This window comes from Danio aesculapii, chromosome 3 (assembly GCF_903798145.1).
Source record: "Danio aesculapii chromosome 3, fDanAes4.1, whole genome shotgun sequence".
NCBI classification, from domain to species: domain Eukaryota; kingdom Metazoa; phylum Chordata; class Actinopteri; order Cypriniformes; family Danionidae; genus Danio; species Danio aesculapii.
Window position 1 is genome coordinate 54760694 of NC_079437.1, and position 25431 is coordinate 54786124.

Genomic DNA, 25431 nt, shown 5'->3' on the forward strand with positions numbered 1-25431 from the left:
GGTTTTTGTAAATAAAGCACAAGTGGATTTAGCTGGTTTTGACGCAAAAGAAAATCTACCTTGTTAAAAACCAAAGAATTGTCTAAAGTGACATTTATGAAAAAAAGTTATTTTGTTTACTAGCTAATAACCTTTTCACTATCTATAAAATGAAACTTCTGAACCAAATTATAGGAGCCTGATAGAAAATGTTCATTTACAAAAAAAAAAGGTCTGATGGATTTTGAGGATTTTGCATCTGAACTCTTCATATACAGCTAGATAAATGGTGCAGTAAATATAATACAGTATTTTTGCTGTAATTAATTTACAGTAAGTTACTGGAGAACTGCTGACAGCAAGTTACAGTAGATTATTCAGGAAATTGTTAACTGTGTGTTTAACCAGCCTGATCTCATGAGAAAATGTATTTTACATTTTGTCAATTTAGTGGCTAATTCGTACAAATTCACGAGTTCAAAAAGGAGGTGTGACACCCAACCCCACCCCACCCCACCCCTACAGCCAACCGTCAAGGATAAGCAAATCGTACTAAATTGTACAAATGAGATTGTACAAATTCATACAAATTAGCAACTAAATCAAAAAGTTATAAATTGCCATGAGATTGTGTTGGTTTAACAAACAAAGAAACTCATAAAGGATGTGAAAACACTTGAGGATGAGTAAATAGTGAGTTAACATTTTCTTTTATCTTAACCAAGACTTAAACCTACCCATAATACTAAATCTGTCCCTAATCTTAACCATTTCCCACCTCTATAGCAGCAACAGCCTTACGACACATCATGAACACGAGAATGACATTGTACCAAATGATTAATTATATAACAGTTAAAGACACTGGTAACATAAAGTGGGATTGTCCATTGTGCTTTTTCCATCGTCATTCCCTCTGCTAAATTCAACATAGGCTTATTCTGAAAATGTCCCCTTTATACATTTCTGGAGATCACGAATTATGTAGCCAGCAGTACATATGTATGGCTGCATTTCGTCTTTAAGAGAAACTCTACGGGCGGTATGACGCTGTTCCTTTCCGAGCCTACCAGCTGACCGCATACCTCCATGTGGATGGCTTTCCCACTTGTGGCAAGTGAGGTGGGTCCGAGAGCCCTCACTGCAAACGAGGTGGGTGGCATGAGCGAGATAATCAGAGACACATGGATGCATCACCTGCCTCGAGCCTCACAAAGGAGCCCTGGAAGACAAAAGGAGGAGAGACACCAGTGCTAGATGAGAGAGGACCAGGCCTGGACGATTTATGTTTTGCTTTTGGTTTCAGTTTGACGGCAGTCAAAGTAAAAAAAAAAAAAAAAACAGACGGCAGCTCCTCACTGAGACTTCCATCAAACTGAAATCAAAAGCAAAACATAAAATGTCCAGACCTGGTCCTCTCTCATCTAGCACTGGCACCTCTCCTATTTTTAGCTTCCAGGGCTCCTTCGTGAGACTCGAGGCAGGTGATGCGTCCAGGTGTCTCTGATTATGTCACTCACACTACCCGCCTCATATGCCCTCACGGCTCTTGGCCCTGCCTCACATTAGCCACACCACTCTTACCAGTTTTTCCAGTAGCTCGCTATGTAAGTTGGCGGGCTTAAGACGTAGAGAGGAGTTGACCACGATGACAGGGTTCAAGTGTGGTGAAAAACGGTTAAAGCCAAAAAATTAAATAAACAAGTAAATAACAGGGCGAAAATGTGGTAAAATCTGAAAATGTGGTAAACCTGTGGGCTTTTGCTTTTCTGGATTGTTTTTTAAAACTGTCGGTTGGGTTTAGGGAAGCGGGTGGACGGGTCAGTCGATGCTTTTGAAAACACTATTGGTTGGATTTAGGGAAGGAGAAGGGTGGGTCAGTTGATCGGTTAGTTTGTCAGTCATTAAGTCAGTAATTCAGTCAGTTAGTCATTTAGTCAGTCAGCTGACAGCGGCTTCTGGTGGATTTACATGAGAGAAGCAGGCGCGAATGGCACTCGTGAGAGAAATTTGAGATCTGAAAAAGCTACACAGTGGCCTCTGGTGGATTCGCGAAAACAAAAACTGCAAAAAAACATAGCTTCTGGGATATATTTGGCGCTCTCCTGAGATGTAATTAAGGGTATGTTTTCAGAATAATCCTAGGTTGTCGAAATTCCAATGCCAATTCACTTTTCTTTCTTTTTTAAAAAAGACTAAATATCAAGCTTACAGATTCGACTGGAATGTAAAAAGGTAGAAATGTACAGTATACACAACAAACAAGATAGGCAGCCAAGTGAGTATATTATCTTCAATAAATTATTATAAAATAGAGTTCTATGCTTTTTACAATTCATCATTTTCCAAACAACAACAGCAAAAATCAGTCCCAGCCGAAATCGTGGCCGGTCATGTGGTAGAACTTCTTGTTAAATGGCTTGTAAAAGTCCCTCAGTCTTTGAATCACCTCAGGGTTAATGTTGGGATGAGTGCGGCCTTTAGTTTTTCCCAGACAGTGCGGTTTGCTGTTGCTTTCAGGTCTTTTGAGGCACGGGAAGCCCTTGGCAGGGTTAAAGTGAAAGTGTTTGTGCGTCACCTCCCTCCTCAGGCCCAAAAAGTGCTGTACTCGAGCCATTTCTCCGGCCGGGTCACTAATCAGCTGCTCGCCGCTCACAAACAGCAGCTGGCTCATGGGGAAAAACTGTAGCCACCGTTCCAGATGTCTAGCATACATCCCGATCTGCACCGCGCTCCACGATGTGTCGATTACATTAGTGCTGAGGTTTTTAAAAGTCAAGCTCTCGAAGGATGGGATGTCTGGTTTTTTGGAGCGGGTCTGCGTGTAGTCTGAGATGGCCCGGGTTACAGGGTCTCGCACCACGACTATCAGTTTGGTGTCTCTGGACATGGCATGGATCCGGCCCGGAACCTCCTTGGTTACAAAGTAGCTAGGGGTTTTTTCCATAGTCAGCTGACCGTCCAGGGTTTTGGGCATTAGTTCCCTAGGAGAAGAGAGACACTGGTGAGTATCAAAAAAGAGGATTTGACATGGCAGATGTGAAACAGATATAAAAGCAGCAGGATGCTCATAATTCTCACATATTTCTGTCTTAAAGAAGCTTAAAGAGGAGAGCCTTGGCACACACACACACACAAAAAAACTGCTGGGCTCCACACAATTTCTTCAGCACAAATTGGCTAAGTTAACATAATCGTTTTTTTTTTGTTTTTTTTACAAATTTAAGTGGATTGAATTAGGTTGTCCTTCCAAAAAACTTAAGAACTGTGTTGTTTCATCTCATTTTAAATAGTTTAGTAAAAAGCAGCTTTAAGTAGTTAAAAAAAAGCAGCAACATTTTTTTGAGTTTATCAGAATGAACAACCATGTCTATTTCACATTAAGTGGGCAAGACAATGCAGATTTCTAAAAAGCACCACACATTTGTTTCCTTTAATAATATTTCAGAAAACCTCCAAACCATGACTTTAAATAGTTATGAAATGGACTTTGAAACCTATTTTAATCAAATATTTCTATTACATTGCAGAAATAATTGCAAAGAAACATCCAGTATAGTCAAATTAAAAAATAACCAAAAAACTGTTTTTGATTTGTTTTACAGGGTAAAAACAAATGCAGCACACTAACTCTAACCCTACAAATTTACATTTGTTCATTGCCATTACATTTTTCATGTCCTTAAACTAGCAAAGGTAAGTTCGGACATCCCAATTCTACCCCTTAGCCCTTCCCCTTACCCCTACTCCTTGTTTTGCGCATTCATGTGAAGGGGTAGGGGTGTCCCAATTCTCTTTAGCTTGAAGGAGTAGGGCTAAGGGGAAGAGGTAGAAAGCCCTTTAAATGGAGATTTTTCAGGACCACACTTGAAACCAACGGGTAAAAAAATTTCTCAGAACACACCAGCCAAAATGGCAGTATAGCTGCATCCGGAAGTAAGGAGATCCACAAATTAGTGTTAGTCCACAAATTAATTTTTTTTGTCCTTATTACGAATTTTTACAACAAACAAGCATATGTTTTAATATTATTACAATGGCGTTAGTGTTTTACAGTCATGCTTTAAAAAAAAAAAAAAAAAACGCTAAAATAAAATAAGTTTGGGTATATATAATCCTTAATAATAACTCCTGTACAGCAGTCCCACAACATTCTGACACTCAATGACACTCGAATACCCTGACAGAGCAGTCTAGTGGCTGGGAATGGCCTTTTTACAGTGTCTGCTGTAATATTAATGTTGTTTTTTGCTGTGTTAACATAGATGAATATGGCTTACATACAGTATATGCCTTCAGTTATTTTCTGAAGATAAATACCAAAAAATAACACAACTGGAATAAATGCAGCAGTCGCGATTGTCTGATCTCAAATGAAGCAAGAGATTGCGATGACAAATGATGACGTGTGCAGGAGCTGTATTGCTGTCCCATTTCTTAGGGGTAAATTTTGAAGCTTTCCTCACCTTCACACTCGGTTTTATAAGCCAAGGGGAAGGGGTACAAAAGTAGAATTGGGATTGGGCCTTATTGTACCTGTGGGCTTTAGACCATGTGTTTAGTTCAAATATAGCCCACTGACTAAAACTAGACAGTTGACTATAAAATCGTGAAGTGAAACTAGTCAAAATTCTATCTTTCTTTATTTATTGTGTGTATGGTTGTGTATATAACAGAATATGACATTAATATAATATAATATAATATAATATAATATAATATAATATAATATAATATAATATAATATAATATAATATAATATAATATAATATAATATAATATAATATAATGTTTTAACAACTAAATGCAATAACATTATTCTATAGCTGAATAATGAATGTGTAAGACCAATTTATTTAAAAAATATTCATTCATTTTCTTTTCAGCTGAGTTTTTTTTTTTCCTTTTTATAAAATTAATATTTTCAATTTTCATACATTTTTAAAAAAAGATTCATAAATTAGATTTTAATATTTTTGCTTTAAATACAGAGACTTAATCTGTAAATAAAAAATTTCAGACAAGGTATTTTTACATTATAACACAATTTCTATATCACATTCTAAAAATATATATCCATTTTGGGACAAGTTATGGTTAACAATTTTTTTTTTTTTTTTTTTTTTTTCAAACGAAGCTAGATTTTTGATTGGACATCTTTTCAAAAAGTCACATTATTCACAGCCATTGAAGTTCTAAATCTATGCTTGAGCTCTAGTGACTGAATGACTGCACTTGTATATACTGTATATTATAAAGTTACTCTTCATCAATAAATTCAATTAAGCCCTCAAAAGAGAAGACTTCCTCCTCCTCATACTTCTCTTAATCCTTCTTACAGTCTTAAAATAATCCTCCTGTGTGACAACACATGCTGCGGCTGAATGCAGATCACCAAATAAATCACACAAAGGCTTCAAAATGTACATAATACACCATCCTCCTGTCCCCCCATGTTTTATTTCTAGCTTTGTGCTTGTGTGTGTAGATTTCGTTTGGCTCCCATGATGCCTGAATCAGCAGAATCAGAGCAGCTGCTGCTATTGGCAAAAGAGTTTTTTAATTTCAACTGGGTCAAGAGAGGTTTTATAAGACTACACACTTTTCATAATGCACATGATCATGAGAACAAACTAAGGGTCGATGAAGGGTCAGAAAAGGTGCAATGAGGACAAGGCATGAATGTTGTTATTTACTGCACAGTCACACCTAGACTGTTTATTATTATTATTAAAAATAAATGGTAAAGGTGTCACGATTAATAAAATATCTTCTTATATCATTAATTTTCCTTTGGCTTAGTCCCTTATTTATCAGGGGTTGCCACAGTGGAATGAAATGCCAACTTATACAGCATATGTTTTACGCAGTGTTTCCAGCTGCAACCCATCACTGGGAAAATCTTCTAAAATAACATATAATAAAAATAATAATAAAAAATACAGCACAACCTAAAATTAAAACGTGGCTTTCAATTGACAGGTTGCTATCGAATAGCATCTCCATTTTGTTTTTATTGTTTTACTGATGAAAAAGACTGAACTGTTAAATATATCAAGGGTTAGAGACCTGTTTCTGAATTTAGTAATAAAAGGTTAGTAGTCATCTAATTTTTAATACCAGCTATACTATCAATTCATACAATGGTACAAACTATCATGCTGTAAGGACATATAGAGATGTTTATCATTGGCATAACACTAGAAACTAACTGCATGTTTTTTTTTTTTTTAAGATTTGCCCTAGCGATAGCATATATAAAAAGTAAGGGACCAAGACCATCTACAACCCAGTACTGGGAAACACCCACTCACACTACAACCAATTTAGTTCATCCAATTTACCTACAATGTATGTCTTTGGACTGTGGGGAAAACCGAAGCACCTGGAGGAAACCCAACACGGGGAGAACATGCAAACTCTACATAGAAATACCAAGTGGCCCAGCCAATACTCGAACCAGCGACCTTCTTGCTGAGAGGCGACAGTGCTAACCACTGAGCCAAGGTGACCAAGGTAATTTTTAAAACTGATGAGTGTTCGGAAATATTCTAAATCTAATTCTTTCTCACAAATAGTGTTTCTCTGTAAGAATTAACATGATTGAGTAGATACGGCCTTTCCTTTATCTTTTATAGAAAAGGCATGTTTGAAACAGAATATCCATCCATATTTATGTTGTTTTTTTTAGATACGTAATTATTAGATTAGATACGTCCGATTTATTTTTTTCTTGGAACATTTTTTTTTCTTCATTCATTCATTTTCTTTTGGCTTAGTCCCTTTATTCATCAAGGGCCACCACAGTGGAATGAACCGTCAATTTTATTAACATTTTATAAAAAAGTACATGTTTTAAAACAACAATTGAACGCGGTTTTATTTTTGTTATCCTTTTTAGCCTCTATTTCAACACATACAATTTACACTGCAATAAAACATTGTGTTTTGTATAAAATAGTTCAATTTATTAAATCAAATGGTTTATAGGGAAAACTAACTGTCAAGCTTTTTTTTAGGTTATTTACATTAAACGACAAACAGTTTTATGCTCTGTTTGCAAACACAGTAGTTTCACACACAAAGTTTCACCAACAGTAATACAGTTAATTTAACAGTTACTAGCTGGCAATCTTGCTGACAGTTATTTACTGTTTTTAGTAAACAGTAGATTACTGTAATTTCAACCAACAGTATTATAGTGCAAATTTTAACAGTTACTTGCAGGCAACCATGCTGCCAGTTCTTTACTGTTTTTTTTAGTAAACAGTAGATTACTGTAATTTCAACCAACAGTATTATAGTGCTAATTGTAACAGTTACTTGCAGGCAACCATGCTGCCAGTTCTTTACTGTTTTTGTTTTTTTTTGTTTTTTTTTTTTGTAAACAGCAGACTACTGTATTTCAACCAACAGTACTATAGTGCTAATTTTAACAGTTACTTGCAGGCAAACATGCTGCCAGTTCTTTACTGTTTTTTTAGTAAACAGTAGATTACTGTAATTTCAACCAACAGTATTATAGTGCTAATTTTAACAGTTACTTGCAGGCAACCATGCTGCCAGTGCTTTACTGTTGTTGTTTTTTAAGAAACAGTAGACAACTGTAATTTCAACCAACAATAACTTACCATTAATTTTACAGTAACTTGCTGGCAACTGTGCTGCCAGTTCTTCACTGCCTTTTAGCAGGACAAATTTTAACAGTGTATATATTTGGCATTTAAAAATAACACCCACATAACTTCTTTAAATACAAATGCAAATAGAGTGTTTTTAAAGTCACTGAGATAGATGTAATTCTATGGAAAAAGGGGCAGAGAAGGCTCAAACTGTTTTCTCAGAAAACATTTACAAACATAATATGCGCCCTGTCAAACAAGATTTATGTTTCTACACTATTTGGGAAAACCTGTCAAATATTCTCCTTCATACAACAACAGATTTATTCAAAGCCTTTCATAGTTTCTCAGTGACAAGGGTTTTGACAATGACAAATGTTTGAAAGTAAAATTAGCTCTGGAGCTAAAAGAAATGTTGCCACAATGATTATGCCATTAACGAGGTAGTTATATTTAGACACACAAGCATTACTAGACAAAGCATGTTGTTTTAATCTCTCCTTCAAGACTACTTTTAATAGATAATATCAAAGCAATTACTGGCAATAAGTATGGAGCAGGTGAGAGTTTGTACTATAGAAAAAGAGCATGTTTTAAGGTGTCGAGGGATTAATTTCAGCAGGCTGAGCTCATTAAACACCAATCACAATACTAAAAAAAGTATGTGCTGCATCTTGAGCAATCTAAGAATCCCCTCTTCATTAAACCTAGAATTAGCGTAGTTATACAACTAGATATATGACCATAGCAGTCAGTTTAACCTTTCAAAATGTTTTACACATCTTTTTTTCACATTTATATTATAACATCTTATATTGAGACTTAAGAATGAATGTAGCTTAGTCATTTATTAATTGGTTGATTGATTGATCGATTGATTGGTTGTAATAATTAAATAGTGTAAGCATTGCCGAACTGACAGTCACTTAATAATCAGCAACTGGGTCAGAAAAAGTACAGATTTTCAACAGTTGATTTCTTTGTAAAAGAAACTAATCTTAGGATGCCATAATTAACCAAAGCATCACTAATATGCACCTAAATGAATAATTCTTAATAAAAAGTAGCCTGCGCTAAAATAATATGCCTAATATCTGCTTGTTATGTCGTGACATATGGAATACCATTTCCAGGTCAAAGTCGCTACTCATTTGAATTGGGAAAGTATTTGTTTATTAACACTTTTTAACCAAATCAAACATTAAAGTGAATTTTATATAAAATCATGGTGTACAAAACAGTCTCTGGACTTGCTGCATCACAGACACCAATATTTTATATTTTTAAGCACATTTGTAATCATAATAGTTTTAATAACTCATTTCTAAAAACTAATTTCTTTTATCTTTGCCATGATGACATTAAATAATATTTTTTCACTGAATATTTTTCAAGACACTTCTATACAGCTTAAAGTAACATTTAAAAGCTTAACTAAGTTAATTAGGTTAACTATGCAAGTTTGCGTAATTAGGCAAGTTATTGTATAACGATGGTTTGTTCTGTAGACTAAAAATGGATGGATTTTTTTCTCCAGAAGAAAAAAATATTATCAGACATACTGTGAAAATTTCCTTGCTCTGTTAAACATCATTTGGGAAATATTAAAAAATAAATAAAAGTTCAAAGGGGGGCTAATAAATCTGACTTTAACTATATATATAGCGATGATGATTTTCGAAAGTATTACATCACTTTGTATCCATTCATTGTTACCATTTGTTGAGTCTCCCCATACAGTTTGATAGAGCACTTTGACCTGGAAGCTGTTTTGCATGTGACGTACTCAGAATACTCAGAAGTTTTAGCATTTTGTCATTTTAGAATAAAAGATACGCAAATGTAAAAAAAATTAACAAACAAACAAACAAAGTCATAGCAGTACAGTTATATGGGTTTTGTTTTAACAAATGTATTAAATTGCAAAGTTGATTTTTTTTTTAAATGACTCCCTGGTAGGTGTTAATAAAGAAAACACAAACAAAAACCTAATGACACCAAAACGCATGAGGAGGTCTCTGTATCTCTACAATTACCTTCACAGTCCATAGACACATAAGCAGAAGCTTTTTTCAGCAGCCCACAGGGACTTACAAAACACAACCCATCAAAACTTTCCACCTGGTCCCCAAGCAAAACAGGCCTGCATCAGAAGCGCATGCATTATGCATACGAACAAACGTGGGGTCTTGTGTTAAAATCAGACCCCATATAAGTCCTGATGGGAAAAGGAGTGGTGAGTTTATTCGATTTGCTGTACTTACGGACTGTGCAGCCTGCAAGCTATGACTGTCCGAACATTCTTATCCAGCATGCTCTCTTACACACTAAACTCATTAGGAGAGGCATGATAATAAAGTTTGCTTCCATTTAACAAGTGGCTTAAATATGTATGCTTGGTAAGAAAAAAAGGAAATGCATATTTAAGTTAGTAAATGGTAGGTGAATAAACAAGTAAATAAATAAAAAGCAAGTAAATAAATATAAAAAAATAATTAAAATCAAATAAAATGTAAAAAAATGTCAAAAAATAAATGAAAAAAACTAAACAAAAAATAACTGAACTGCAATGAAAATTAACAAAACAAAATTAAATGAAAAATATAAAAAATAAAATAAAATAAAATAGTAAGCAACTAGGTTTGAGTTGAGTTAGTGAGTTGTAAATAGAAAATACCAAATGATTGTTGGTCAAATATAATTTTATTTAAATAAATATGAATAAAAATTAAATAAGTTCGAGTCCTGGCTGGGTCAGGTGACATTTCTGTTTGGAGTTTGCATTTAGTTGAATAAACTAAATTGACTGTAGTGTATGAGCGTGAATGAATGTGTAAGGATGTTTCCCAGTACTGGGTTGCTGGAAGGGCATCCGCTGTGTAAAACTTATGCTGGATAAATTGGCGGTTCATTTCGCTGTGGTGACCCCTGATGAATAAAGGGACTAAGCCGAAAGAAAATGTATGAATAAATGAATTAACATGTGTACATTGGTCATATTTTCAAGGCAAAACAAAGCACTGTATGTTGCGTAGGTATATTCTGGGCACTAGCCAGATTTTTCTTTTATGACAAAATCTTTCAAAAATGAATTAAAGATCAATTTCACACTCTTTTTGGAAAACTCTAAAGGCAATTTTTTTCCTTAATATTTAGATTTTTTTTTTTTTTTTACAGTTTTTCTCAATCGCTTTTGTGCATTTCTCACAAAGCTCATTTCTTCCAACAATTTGCAAATGCTTCTGGACATGCATCAATTGCTTTCATACATCTCTGCTGTTTATATATATATATTGGACTAATTTAGAAGGGCTAATAATTCTGACTTCAACTGCATGTCAATGGAAATCTTATTTATTTCAGCTTTTAGATCAGGGAGGTCAAACTTAGTTCCTTCAGGGCCGCAGGGCCGTTCTGCATAGTTTAGTTCCAACTCTAATTAAACACCTGATCTTACTAATTGAGTCCTTCAGGCTTGTTTAAAACCAATAGGCAAGTGTGTTGAAGCAGGGTTGGAACTAAATTGTGTAGGGCTGCGGTAACTGAGTTTGACACCCTTGTTTTAGATGATGTATAAATCTCAATTCCCAAAAATCGACGCTTGCTGTATACTGAATGTTTTCTGGTCCATCAATGCATGGTTACATTTTAGCAAACCAACAACAACAGTACAGAGAAAAACCAGACTAACGCACAGTCTTTACAAGGCTGAGTTTAAGAGTAAACTGCACTCTATGAGCCTCATAAAGCTCAGCAGCATCACAGGGTTAAATGAGAGATCCCTGCTGGGTGAAATGCCTGTCATTACCTTGTTTTGTCTAGAGGGAAGTGAGGCTCGTCTCGGCTCTTGAGCTTGTTTTTGAAGCGCTCTCTGTATGTTTACATTATCTGCTATCAGGTATGGCACGTTCAAAGGCAGTTGTTTGTGCCTTTAAAGTCTTTGTGTTGTTTGAAGTTCCCTCAGGATAGCTGGAGATGTTGAGAAGACGGTCGTCATAGAAGAGCACTTTACAGCAGGGATTTACTGTCTTTCTGTCTGCTTATGCAACTGCTCACCGGAATGTACTAATGCATTTAGTGTTGTTAGTTTAAAATCGCTGCTTCGGTTGCACAGCTGGTTTGCTCTGTAGTGTACTATATTTGTGTTTATGTTAATGACATTTAAAAATGGGGAGACAACTTAATTTTTCTATGTTCAATCCACTTAAATAATAAAAAAATATAAATAAGTTAACTTAATTCCTTCATGTTGTCCCAACACAAATCGATTGTGTGGAACCCAGCATTTTTTTACAGTGTATAAAGTCATATTTTTCAAGTTTGGGCAGAAATATGACACCTAAAGATGATTATAAACTAATATAAGTTTGTGGTCAGTATTTTTAGATTAGTATTTTTTTCTAAAATAGATTTTTTTTCAAGTTTTTCCCAGAAACTCATAAGAAAACTTTTAACTTACATTAAATTAACTAATTAAATTGCATTCCACAAAATATTTTTTGTTTGTTTCTATTCAATAAATACTTTAAAAATACATTTGAACTTCTGATTTTTATTCATTTATTTAAAAAAAAAAGTATCCTGGTTTAGTCAAAAACACTATCCAGCAAAACATTGAAAACAAAAATAATAATGTTTTTAGGGGGGTATTCCAGAAAGCAGGTTATGTGATATACCCAGGTAAGTTTAGGAGTAAGTAAGTGGAAAACCTCAGCTTTCGGTTCCAAAAATGAAGATAACTTTCTGGGTATGTAAGTGTCCTCAGCAACTTACTCTCTAAAACATAAAATGCTCTTGAGCAGGTTATGTTCCAGAGTTAGTCTGTTTCAGAGAGTTTACTGAGCATTGCGTACTCTTTTGAGTACGACTTGTTGTTTTTTGTTTTTTTTTACTGTGAGAGGGTTATAAGTGCACATAGGTTTTTCATTCATTCATTCATTTTTTTTCGGCTTAGTCCCTTTATTAATCAGGGGTCACCACAGAGGAATGAACTGCCAACTTATCCAGCATATGTTTTACGCAGCGGGTGCCCTTCCAGCTGCAACCCATCACTGGGAAACATCCATACACATTCATTCACACACATACACTACGGACAATTTAGCCTACCCAATTCACCTATACCAGGTTTTTTGGACTTGTGAGGGAAACCGGAGCACCCAGAGAAAACCCAGGCAAACACGGGGAGAACATGCAAACTCCACACAGAAATGCCAACTGACCCAGCTGAGGCTCGAACCAGCGACCTTCTTGCTGTGAGGCAATCGTGCTCCCCACTGTGCCACTGTGACGCCCACATAGGTTTTTAATATTCAAATTAATATTTGAATGAGTGTAGTTGTTTTTCAAAAGAATCATTAATTTATTAAACAAAGCTTTTGTAAACAAACGTGACAAACCACATTAACCCGCGGTTATCTTTAGGAGACTGATCAACTCTACTCAGGTGTTTTGGAACCAACATACTCGCGGTAAGCAGGTTTTGGGATAATCAACCAAGAGTTCAGGGTTTAGCAGATGGTAAGTTCTCCCAGCTTTCTGGAATACCCCCCTGATCATCATATCACCATATTAGAATAATTTCTGATTCTGACACTAAAGACTGGAGAAATTATGCTTAAAATTCAGATTTGAATAATTATAATTAAATTACATTTAAGGCAAAAAAAGGTTGTATTAAAAAAAAACTGTATTAAAGACAGAATTCGTTTGTATTCAAAATATTAAATTGTAATGAAAATTAGCATCACTTGGTTTTCCTCCTTTCACACATATCACACCCCATTGGAAGGTTAATTTATGCATTATCAGCCAAATATTCTAATTTGTTTAAGTCATGTTTGCGAGTGCTTTTAGTTGTGATTTTTTTAAATACACCATACAGTAGCACTTTAATTCCTTCTTAAAGATATCCAACCAACCTGTTCAAAAGCAAAATGCACACTTTAGCAATGATCATTTGACCCATCCTGGGAGTGAATTCTTCTGGGAATATCACTTTGTCAAAAAAAAAAAAAAAAGCCAGGAGGGTATGAGAAGTGCTGGTATGCAGCTACTCCAAATAATCTAACAGAGCTTCAATGGGATGAGCTCCAGACCCACATCAAAACACAGAGCTGTGGGTCCTTTTATGATGGGACTTTAACGTCTTATCATACACTCACGATTCACTTCTGTCTGCTGATAAAAGACAAATTTATGAAAAATAGTAATCGCTGTACTTCTACACAAGAAAAACTGGTGTAAACAAAATTCTCGTAAAAACTTATAGTAATTTTTCACAGTTAATGACAGCTAACAAAAACACTGTGTATTAAACTAATGATTACTTTACTGATTTTTGCATCTGAAAGTTTGTGAGACATCTGGGTTTCATATAACCTTTTAATTCCATGTAAACATTTAGACTTCCACATTTGCATACAACCGCAAATCAGAAAAAGTTGGCACAGCATGGAAAACACAAATAAAAAAAGAAAGTAGTGATTTCTAAATTTACAACAACAAACGTTATTTAATGTGTTCCTCATTGTTTTTATTGTTGTTGTCTTTTTGGAGACACTAAGTGAAGACAGAAGACACCAAGTGATAAAGTGTTTCAGGTGTAATTTTGTCCCATTCTTCCTGCAAACAAGTCTTAAGGTGGGCAACAGTGCAGGGTTTTTGTTGTCACATTTTGCACTTCAAAATGTGTCACACATTCTCATTTGATACATGTGTTGATCTGCATTACTTATATCGGTAGCACTTTATTTTGATGGTCCATTTTAGTATTAGTAAACTTTTTGCTTAATATCTGTTAATATGCTCCTTCAACAGACATTTAACTGACTATAAGAAACTTTGCAAGTACATGTCATCTTACTCTAACCCTAACCTTAACTCCAACCTAACAGCCTACTTATAATCTAATGAGAATTAGTTGGCATGTAGATGCAATGTAACTTAAATTCAACAAACGGCCCATCAAAATAAAATGTGACCCTTATATATACTGTAGATGATTGTGGTAATGATCAGGGCTTGATATTATGATCAGGGCTTGACTTTTTTGATCACCAGCCAATATGGCTAGTAGTTTTCCAACATTACTAGCCACTCGCCATTTAGACTAGCCACAATTTTTTCGATGGGACAATATATTGTATATGCATAAATTTGACTTTGGCATGCTAAAATTACCTGATTTAGACTTTGTGTTATGCCCACATGCCTCCTCATTCATTTCACTTTTTTTTCTGTATGAACTTGCTTAATGTGCTTGAGCAAATGGGTTGTGGTTTCATTGTGTCGCATTGCAATTAGTTTTTATTTTGCATGACTTTTCAGGGCTCAAAATTAAGGATTTACCAAATTTATCTCTAACCACACCAAACATAAATAAATAAATATTTCTTAGCCACAAATATTAAATAATATATCAAAACATGCAAAAGGTAGCTGTATGCATGCTCTTTTTATTTAACAAAACCTTTCTTAAAAAAAATTTAAATTAAAATTACATTTAAAAAATAATTATTGCCATGTATCTAAAACGTTTCACAGTAGCCTAGTCTGTCCAGGCTAAAGCTCTCTCAGATCGCCAGTTAACTACACATAAATGGGGAGTTATTCTCCTATTAAAGCAATGTTATTGTAAAAATTATAATTAAACCATATCAACAAATTTAACCGTAAACAAAAGAAAGCAGGTGAAAAACATACTGTGCGCGATAATGGAAGGATGATCACGCGCACACAGGTAACGTTAGGCCCATAATGTGTTCTGTTCAAAGAATGGTTTAAACAAAACCGGCAACCGCTGCTGCTTACAAAAAGACATATTTTAAAAACATACGGAGCTTTAGGAAACAGCAGGATTGTGGGTGCACGAGCATCACTTTTTGTCCAGTCTATTTCAAAGAGAACCGATAGCAGCAGTTGCGTCACCAGGTACGGTTGCTTCGCGCCAGGAAACGGGAGTGCGCATGCATCACATCACCTGTGCGCGCGAGTGATCATCCTCTCATTCAGTATTCACCTGCTTTCGTTTGCTCATGCAAACGCTATTTTTGTCGTCTTGCTGCTTCTTGATTCAAAGATGACATTTGCAGGCATATTGGGCCATCTGCACTGTCGAACCCTGCCTTTAAGATAACTACTTAAAAATGATCTTCAACCAGCCAAAGTCGTTAGTGAGAGTGGTTGTCTAACCCGCCATAGCTGAAATCTACCCGCATTTGTTAATCTACCTGCAGGTGTTAATGTCCAGCCCTCGTAATGATGTAGATTTGCCAGTCAACTTGTTTATTGCCGGGACACACCAAGCTGACGCCAAACAACAATCATCGACAAAAACCAACTATAATGTTGATTTGTGTAAACAGCATCTGGTCCTGACTGGACCTAAAAAACTACACATGAACACACCAAACCGATGACAGCAAACTAAAATGAAAGTGTTGAGTGTCCTGTGGCTGCATGAGAGGATGTGTCTTTCTGCATCTGTGGTGAGCAGTAATCTATGTTCTCGTTCCACGAGGGGAAACTGGAACATGAAATGCACACAGACAAAAGCGTAAACAAAGCAGCAATAAGTACCATTATTGGCCCGTTTCCAATGAGTGGTAGGGTACAGTATGGTTTGGTTTGGTACACTTTTATGGACGTTTCCACTGTCAAAAGGTACCTAAAAGCAAACCGTACCATACACTGTAAACCTGTAAACCCGTCAAATTTATGGTAAAAAAACGGCAGCTGTGGTTGCCAATATTTTACCATTAAAAATACGGTACAAACTGTAAAAGTAATTCCTCATTTTTACAGTAAACTACCGTATTTCATTAATTTATAGAGGTAATTTGTCTGTATTTTGAATTACCAACATTTACACATCTTTTGTTACATAATTAGACATGTTAACACAGCCTAATGCAGGTGGTGATGAGAAAGTTACATGATGAATCAATCCTTATCACAAACAACTTTTCCCACAAGCAGAAAAGCATATCAGTGACTAGAAGGTGCTCAGTGTCATTCACACAGCTACTAAACACCAGTATGGTATCACGCATAAAATTAAAGTCGTGAAATAAACATTGTTTATCAACATTAGATGTAATATAAATCTCTAATGTACATAAATGATGGGGAAACAACTAAAAAGATCCATAATAGCGCCAACAAAAAGCATAAAAAGTGATGTGCCATGCAGGGATTTCTGGGAAAGTCAATTTACGGTTATTCGCCGTATATTTTAAGGAAACATACTGTTAACCAGGTTATGGATTTTTACTGTAGCATTTTTACTTTATTTCACCGTTGAAATCACAGCTATTTTTTACAGTGTACCAGTTTTTGGGTACCCTTTGCAGAGAGTACCTAGCACAAACAAAATGGTACCAAAAGGCGGAGCCAAACGTGCAGCTGAACGCTATTGGTTTACAGAGATATGTCACTCGCTCATGCAACAAGCCAGAATGAAAACAAAACAACTGCCACGTTTCAAATACACAGCCGAGACATTACACGATAATAATATATTCATATAATAATGAGCCAGGGTCGACCCAAGCTCAAAAAAACCTTGTTGTTGTCTTGATGAACAACCACAAATCCAAGAAGAAGTGCAGAATCTGTCCTGTGCCCCGAAGTTTTTTACAAGCCCATCTAAAGCGCGAACAATTTCGCTTTCTTGCTTGCGGTTGCCGCGCGTCTATATTTGAAATAACAAACTTCTTGAGCTGATGATAACAACGTGCGGTTGAAGTGCTTCTGACATCCGATCCTTTCAGAAACGGACAAAGTGAAGCACTAATAAACAACTGAGAAGCCAAAAAAAACATAGGAGCAAATTATTGTTTCGGGAGCCTAAAACATGAACAAACTGCCATGTTTAACTATTATCATCGCCTTTTGGACTATTATGAACTCAGAATGACGGAATTACTCTCTAAGAGGCTACATGTGTGCTGGTGAAGATTACAGACAGAGATGAGAGGTTTTCACTGACTGTCGGCTACATGTTGCGTGTTGTTTTTGAACCCAAATAAGGACTAAATGTATGCAGTGAGTAGTTTTTCTGTAATTGGTAACATATCGGAGACTGTAAAAGGCTGTATGTGTTCATATTTGTTGCATTTATTTTATGTTTATTTTAAATAATCGCAGATGTTACAGTAGGCTATTTCACATTGATCTGCAGTTATAATCAAATCATGTTCATATAAAGGTCAATAATGAAAATGTATACACAAGTATTAATGTGTATAAAGCATCTGTTTTGTGAGAAGTGCTTCTCATATGATATGTGAACAACCAGTACAACTTTACTTTAAATTTTTTTCAAGCGAGAATGATGACGATTGAAACTTTTTGTTGTACACCACGCCCACCAAAAGAGTACCATTGGTACCCTTTTAGCAGTGGAAAAGCAAGCCTGATAAAGGTGACCCGTACCGTAGTGTACCACACAGTGGAAACGGGCCATAAGATTATCGTGAATTGTTTATTTGGTTACATCCTTTAGGTTTTTCATTTTCTTGCTCTGAATCGTTGCTGAATAACCAATCAGACCACTTTCTTCATCTGACAGCTGATGCCGATTCTACATGCAGAATCAGCAAACTCACTCCACCATAAACCTAACAAACGGTGATGTGTGGAACAATGAAGCCCCAAGATCAACCATTGGGTTGATGTGTCCAGGCCTTAAAAGATGTTTTTGGCACAATTGGACACAATATGACACTTAAAATTACATATCTTTGATATCTTGGTATATACAGTTGCAATCAGAATTATTAAACCCCCTTTGATTTATTATTATTTTTTTTATATATATATTTTCCAAACAATGTTTAACAGAGCCAGGAAATTTTCAAAATATGTCTGATAATATTTTTTCTTCAGGAGAAAGTCTTATTTGTTGTATTTCGGCTAGAATAAAGGCAGTTTTTTAATTAAAAAAAAAAAAACATTTTAAGGTCAAAATTATTAGCCCCTTTAAGCTATATTTTTTCCGATAGTCTACAGAACAAACTATCATTATACAATAACTTGCCTAATTACCCTACCCTATTAATTAACCTAATTAACCTAGTTAAGCTTTTAAATGTCACTTTAAGCTGTATAGAAGTGTCTTGAAAAATATCTAGTCAAATATTATTTATTGTCATCATGGCAAAGATAAAAGAAATCAGTTATTGGAAATGAGTTATTAAAACTATTATGTTTAGAAATGTGTTGAAAAAAATCTTCTCTCAGTTAAACAGAAACTGAGGAAAAAACAAACGGGTATAATAATTCAGGGGGTTTAACAATTCTGATTGCAACTGTATGTATTTATAGCATGCTCAGATAATAATACAAGTAATATTATTTTTTAATTGATAAAAACATTGCTATAGAAAGACATTTCTAAAGATTCTTTAAGGATTCATAACACATTTGAATGTTTTAAAAATGTGTTAATGCACGATTCAAAGGAACATTAAATAACTTTATGATTCTGCAATTATTATGGCAAAGTGAATTGTAAATGTTCTTTGAATATTTCACATCTGATTATAATGGGAAATTCTTGTGGGTTTTCTGCAGCAAAATATCGTTCACACTTTACAATACAGTGTGAAGTAGCTAAAGGGATAGTTCACACAAAAAGTCATTTCTGCACTTCACGTAAACACCCTAATTATATTATTGTCTATTAAGGCAAATAACTTCCAGATTCCAGATGTGAATGTTAGCACACTCAGTAGTGTCTTCGAAGAAAGTGAAAGATCTAGAAGGGTATCCTGCTGATTTGATTCAGAAGGGCACTTTTTAGTAAGATGGCTTACCGGTTTGATTTTCATTCACCATTCTTCATTTTAAAAAGCACCCGCTCCATTTTATTTGTATATGTTTTACTCGAACGCATACACTTTACAGGTGCCTGATAGATAGATAGATGTGAATCAGATTCACTCTAGTGAACTACATCAATGTTAGCAAGTCACGTTTGATACGGTAATTTCACAGTAGGAGTACACAAAGGTTCGAAGACTTATTCTCACCACCTACAAGTATACATCTGCTTTAAAATATCAAGGTGAAAGTCATAGCTTGCGTATACTAGATCCAGCTCCCAGTCCAACTTTCAGAATAGATTATCGACGATTTTTTTTTTTTATCACCCGATTAGTCTCACGTTAACACAGCATGTTAACACCGATAACGGCTGACCACTAATATTAACTGTTTATTAGCACTCATAAAGAATGATCTTATTTTACATCCCTAATCCTACCAAATACCTAAACTTATTCCTTAAGCAGCTAATTAGTAGTTTATTAAGCTAAAAGTTTCAGTTAATGGCTTGATAACAGCATAATTTGTACGTTAAAATAAAGCGTGACCATATAGTTATTTATATCATAGCTTAGCAACATCAGACTCAATCAAGAGGCTCCAATTCAGCTCATTATTTAGCCAAAAGACTAGGTTTAAGAACATTCCCCCTCAGTGTGCCAGTAAAAAGAAGAGCCGACAGTTTATAAATGATCATAAGCAACTGGCGGTGTGCGTTTTTTACACAGAGGAAATCCATCACTGTCTTCCCTAGTCATGTCTTAGCATCCCACACAAAGGCTAGCCGCAAATTTGATCAGTAAACACGACGGCAACATAGTTCAAGACAGAGGAAAAGTTATGTGAGTGTTTTTAAGAATCCCCTCATTCTGCTCCTCTCAGGGCTATTTTTTTGAGGGAGACCCTGCTGTGTTTCTCAAAAAGCACTTTCACCCCCTGAGCACATTTGCATACAAAGTGAAGAAAGAAACAACACAATTCACTCTAATTGCCTGCTCTTTCTCACCAGGGTTAATGCAGAACCTTGGGGGGTTCGGCGGATCCTCTTTTGAAACATTCAGCATTTCATTCAATAGACTCACTTTCGATTTACTGCCAGCATCTGCCATCCACAAACAAGCTTCTCCTTGTAACTCTATCAGACTGTCGGGTGGTTTGCCTTGGAGTCAATAAGTAATATGATGGCGCCAGACAGCTTCACCATGAAAACGTCTCTGTCAGATCTTTCAATGGGACGGTTGTGTTTAATGACACATTATGAAGTAATTCTGCCCTTATAGAAAAATAAAAACGAAAGCATCACATGAGCTTCAAATGTTAAAAATAGCACATGGAATTTGCAGCTTTGACAGAATTTCCAAAAAAATTTTTCATCACAAGTGTTTCATGTGTGCTCCAAGTGTGATTTTAACAAATGATTGCACATGCACAAGTCAAACCAACAGACTCAATTTTTAATAAAGATATGAAAAACGACAGTGGTTTGCACCCAAATGTATAAGATATATTAAACAGAATTTTATTTTAATGTAAATTGCAATGCTAATTTAATTAAAATAGTCTTTAAAGATGCTCAAACTAGGGCCTGCTGGTCAATGTTGGCTCATGGTAACCTTTGATTTGGCCTGCCATCCCATCTGAGAAGAGAGGAAGAATTATGGGGATGGTTTAGAGATTGTCATTTCAAATCTAATGTAATATTTAGTTTGTTTAATTGTTAAAAGCTAATTGAAATGAGATGTTTAATCAGATTTAGTTTAAATGTACATACCGGACAATGCAGAGACTTTGGTGAGCAAATCAAGGCAAAGGCAGATTCTGCTTGACTAGCGTATTCAGCATTGAACTCCACTGTTCACTCTTATGTTTTTATTGCAATAAGTTATTATTTTAAAAGTTAAACTGCATTAGTTCATACAATTAGTCATTTTTAAAATGTATTTATTTTTTAAATATTAGGAAATAAATTAGGAAATGACCCATGACACCTTTAATGTAATATAGTTTGGTATATTTGCCTTCGGCCCATGGCTCATAATGATATTTGGTTTTTGGCCCTTTATACGAAAAAGTTTGGGCACCCCTGCTTAAAAGTATATGTTGTCATGTTAGTAACAGTAATAATCTGGTATTGTCATAGCTAATAAAGTATTATAACACTACAGTCTATTGTTTTACATTTGATACCTTTTCTATGCCTTTAAATTATCAACATGATCAAAAATTTAGGGCTCTATTTTAACGGTCTAGGCGCAAAGTCTAAAGCGCAGGGCGCAATAAGGGCGTGTCTGAATCCACTTTTGCTATTTTAAGGATGGAAAAATAAGCTCTGCGCCATGACGCATGGTCCAACAGGGTTGTGCTTATTCTCTTAATGAGTTCTGGGTGTGTTTGGAGAATAAACCAATCAGTGTCATCTCCCATTCCCTTTAAGAGTCAGTTGTGTCACGCCATGGGGCATTTGCTAATTACATGGCGGACTTTGTAAGTGGAAAAACTGAACGCTTCACTAGCGAGCAAACACTTTAACATAGCATCTGCATTTCCAGGATAAGGAAATAGTGGAAACTCACTCCACTGAAGACATCCATTTGCCTACATATTTAATTTTGTTTGTTAAGCACAAAGATTTGTTTTTATACTATTTCTAAATTCAGTTAATTTTCAGCAAACGAATAAATGAACAATAATAACGAAAAGTGGTCAAAAAACTGAGTTATATCCAAACACATGTCCTATGCCCCATATGGTCCAAAACCTGACAGGTGCTCAATCTAAGCTTATTTTTAATAAAACAAATATAAATATGTAAATAATAAATAATACTACCACTAATAATAACATTATACAAAAGCAAGTTGTCGTGAATAAACTGAAAAAAGCCCCTGAGATAAAGAAGGCATGGAGGCAGTAGTTTTAATATTTATAGAAAATAATTTCTGTAACATTTTAATCCTTTAATTCTTTTTCATTTGTAAAGATATTTGTGTATTGCAGTACATACAGCATGTTTCAAGCAATGTGTAAGCGAGGCGTACAACTAACGCGCTCTGCGCTGGACTTTAGAATTGCTTTCAGCTGATCTATAGCAGTCTATTATAGTTCCTCTAAATAGCAATGCGCCAACAATGCGCCTTAACAAAAATGTTTTCTAGACCGAAACACCCATGAGTCCACAAAGTGGTGCAAATGAATTTGCTATTTAAACAACGTGGCGGAAAACGGGAAAATTGTGGTTGCGTTGGTCTGAAAACAGCAACACGTTGTGGAAACATGTCTTCCACCTTATTGCACCGGGTGTATGAGAGGACCCTTAGTTCTACATTTACATACCACTGTTGCCAACAATTTTTGTTGGAAGTTGCTAAAGGCAGGAAATTTTGTAGCTAAAAGTTGCTGAATGACGCTGTGATTGCTTGAAGTTTGGTTTTGTAATTTGGGTTATTTGTTGAATTTTTTTAACCATTTCATTTCATTTGAAAAATATGTGGATATTACTAATGCAATTACTGGGTAAAATTGCTACTTTTTACTGTCATCCAATGTGTTTTTGCCCAGTATTAATGAATGCATTGTCACTTTAACTAAAAGTAAGTAAACAGACTCGCCGCTGAAAATATTGTGGCACTGCTGTTGCACTGCAACTGCGTACGGTATGAAAGCTGTAATTTGTTAACATGGAGAGGGGTCTGGATGCAGACCTGGTGCAGTGCAATCTGAACTGCATCCAATGCCCTAACCCTATCCCTCACAGTGACGTCATCAGCTCCATTGAGTGCATTGTGGCTGACATTGCATCACTGAGATATGCACTATTGTTAACATGGACACCGAAAAAAAACACCACACCCTACTTACTCTGCTTTAGTGTCCACAGTCACTCCTGCTCTTTTGGTTTGAATGTTAAAATTGCTACATTTGTTATTACAATTTATTAGAAAAAAAACTGTTAGGCTAGTATGAAAACACTGCTGTAAACAAACACTGCATGAAAATAAAAGGTTTTTTATTTTTAGTTTAAAACAAACAAAAACAGTACAACTGTACTATGATGGGCCTGTTTATTTGAATTCACTGGCCCTTCTGCTTCTTCAAAAGCATTGTATGTGAAGTCACACTGCATGTACAGTTCTTCAGGCCTGCTGTGCTCAGTCACCCATCTGAACGCCTCCTACAGGGAGCACATGGACTCCTCCTCTGTGTTGGACTAACAGTGCAGCAGGGCTCAATACCTCCACAGGACACTTGGCCACCTGGCTACATGCTTCTCTCTCCATGTTTCTGCTTCACAATTAGCCTGCTTGGCTGCCTGGATAAAAGCGCTCATCCTGTTCTTTGCCTCCTCTTTGTTTTCCCACTGTGCGTCAATGCTGATAGAACTGGGTCTCCAGATTCCTCCACTGAAAGTTTGGCTTGAACAATAAAATAGCTTTGAGGTCAATTTCTGTTTTGATAGTGTTTCCAAATTGAAATTGTAAGAACTGAACTATATATTTGACAAATACAAGTTAAGAAATATGATAAGAAAACAAAAATTTTGAAAACATCATCTATTTGAACACATGTATATAAATTCTCACAACAAATACAGAAATGTTCTGCAGTAAACAGTGGGGGTGTGATGAGATGCCTACTCCACGAGACAAGACGAGATACGAGATTGGGTACACGAGAATCTTTTTATAATATTTTTCTATTTAAATCCTCTTTCATCCACAAATCGCAAAACTATTTAGGTGCTTTTTCAAATCAACATGTAATAAATGTAATTTTACTTATATTTTAATGAATTATACGCAGTATAATACGCAGTGCAAACACTGCTAAATATTTTGCTAATGTTAATGGAAAATTATATTTTTATGTCTAATTTTAAATATGAGCAAAATATGTGCTAATATATGAATGGAAAATAGATTTTTATTGAACTAGAAAAAAAAATCACAAAATAGAAAAAAACTATTTAGGTGCTTTATAAAAATATTATAATGAATGGTATTTTATTTCTATTTAAATAAATTCTATGTTGTAAAAGACATTCGAAAACTGATTATTTAGTATAATACTGAAGTATTTAGCTCTAAACTCTACTGACTGGCTTTTCCCCTGTAAAATTGCACATGATAAACTTCTTTCCACACACTGAACTAATTTTTGGTATTTAATTTTTAATTTAATAAATCAGTTTCACTTTTATACCAAGATTGTATTCCTGCCTCCGTGACACTCTGAGCTACTGGATGCGATCATGTAAAAATGAAGTAAGGACTGATAGGAGTGAGTTGTTTTAATGGATTTTGATACCGCACGCGAATGAAAAAAAAAAAATCTGCTTTGCTCGGACAGCATAAACACGCGTTCCGTGGTAATAATGTTACGATGAGTCTCCAGGAGTTCATTCAGTGAGTGTGTGTTTGTTTGCACGTGCTTAGAGATGCGTGTGTCTGTGGTGCTTTACTGACTCGCAAGGTGTGTATGTCCTGTCACAAAATGGGGCTAAAAGTCCTTCAATGTGTTAATAGTTTGATTACAGCGTTTACATATCTGCACTTCAAAAATTGCAACTAAAATAGGAATAGTCCACATGTCTTAATTCCATTTGTGTTTAGACGATTATGACTTTCAGCAAATCTGAACCATAATGTGTGAGGCTGCAGCTGTAGCCTATGTTAGATGCAGCACATGCTGAACTCTGGTGAAAAAAACAGTTACGTCACAACCGTCCACCCAACCGAGCGACAAGTCCAAGGCCAGCCTGGTAAAGAACTTGATTTGCAGATCAAATCCAATCCTGCCTTCAATCTTCAATGCTAATTTCACCCTCACGCACCATCATAACATCACATCTCACGAAACAACTTTTCACCTTGACGAGAAATTTTGTCGTGAATTAATCTTGCAAGATCTCATCATACGAGATCTTGTCACACCCCTAGTAAATAGTGTAGATCACAACAGAAATGTGTCAGGGGACCCAAAAAAGTGGTAAACCCAGCTGCTA

General features: G+C 35.4%; 1 protein-coding gene across 1 annotated transcript in view; it reads right to left on the reverse strand.

Moving 5' to 3' along the window:
* Positions 1-2293: 2293 nt before the first annotated feature.
* Positions 2294-25431, reverse strand: part of hs3st3b1a (heparan sulfate (glucosamine) 3-O-sulfotransferase 3B1a) — a 28345-nt gene continuing 5207 nt past the window's right edge. The window contains exon 2 of the mRNA XM_056452412.1: positions 2294-2963. Coding sequence (XP_056308387.1) covers positions 2345-2963 — 619 coding nt within the window. The 3' untranslated portion in view covers positions 2294-2344. The remainder of the gene's footprint in view (positions 2964-25431) is intronic.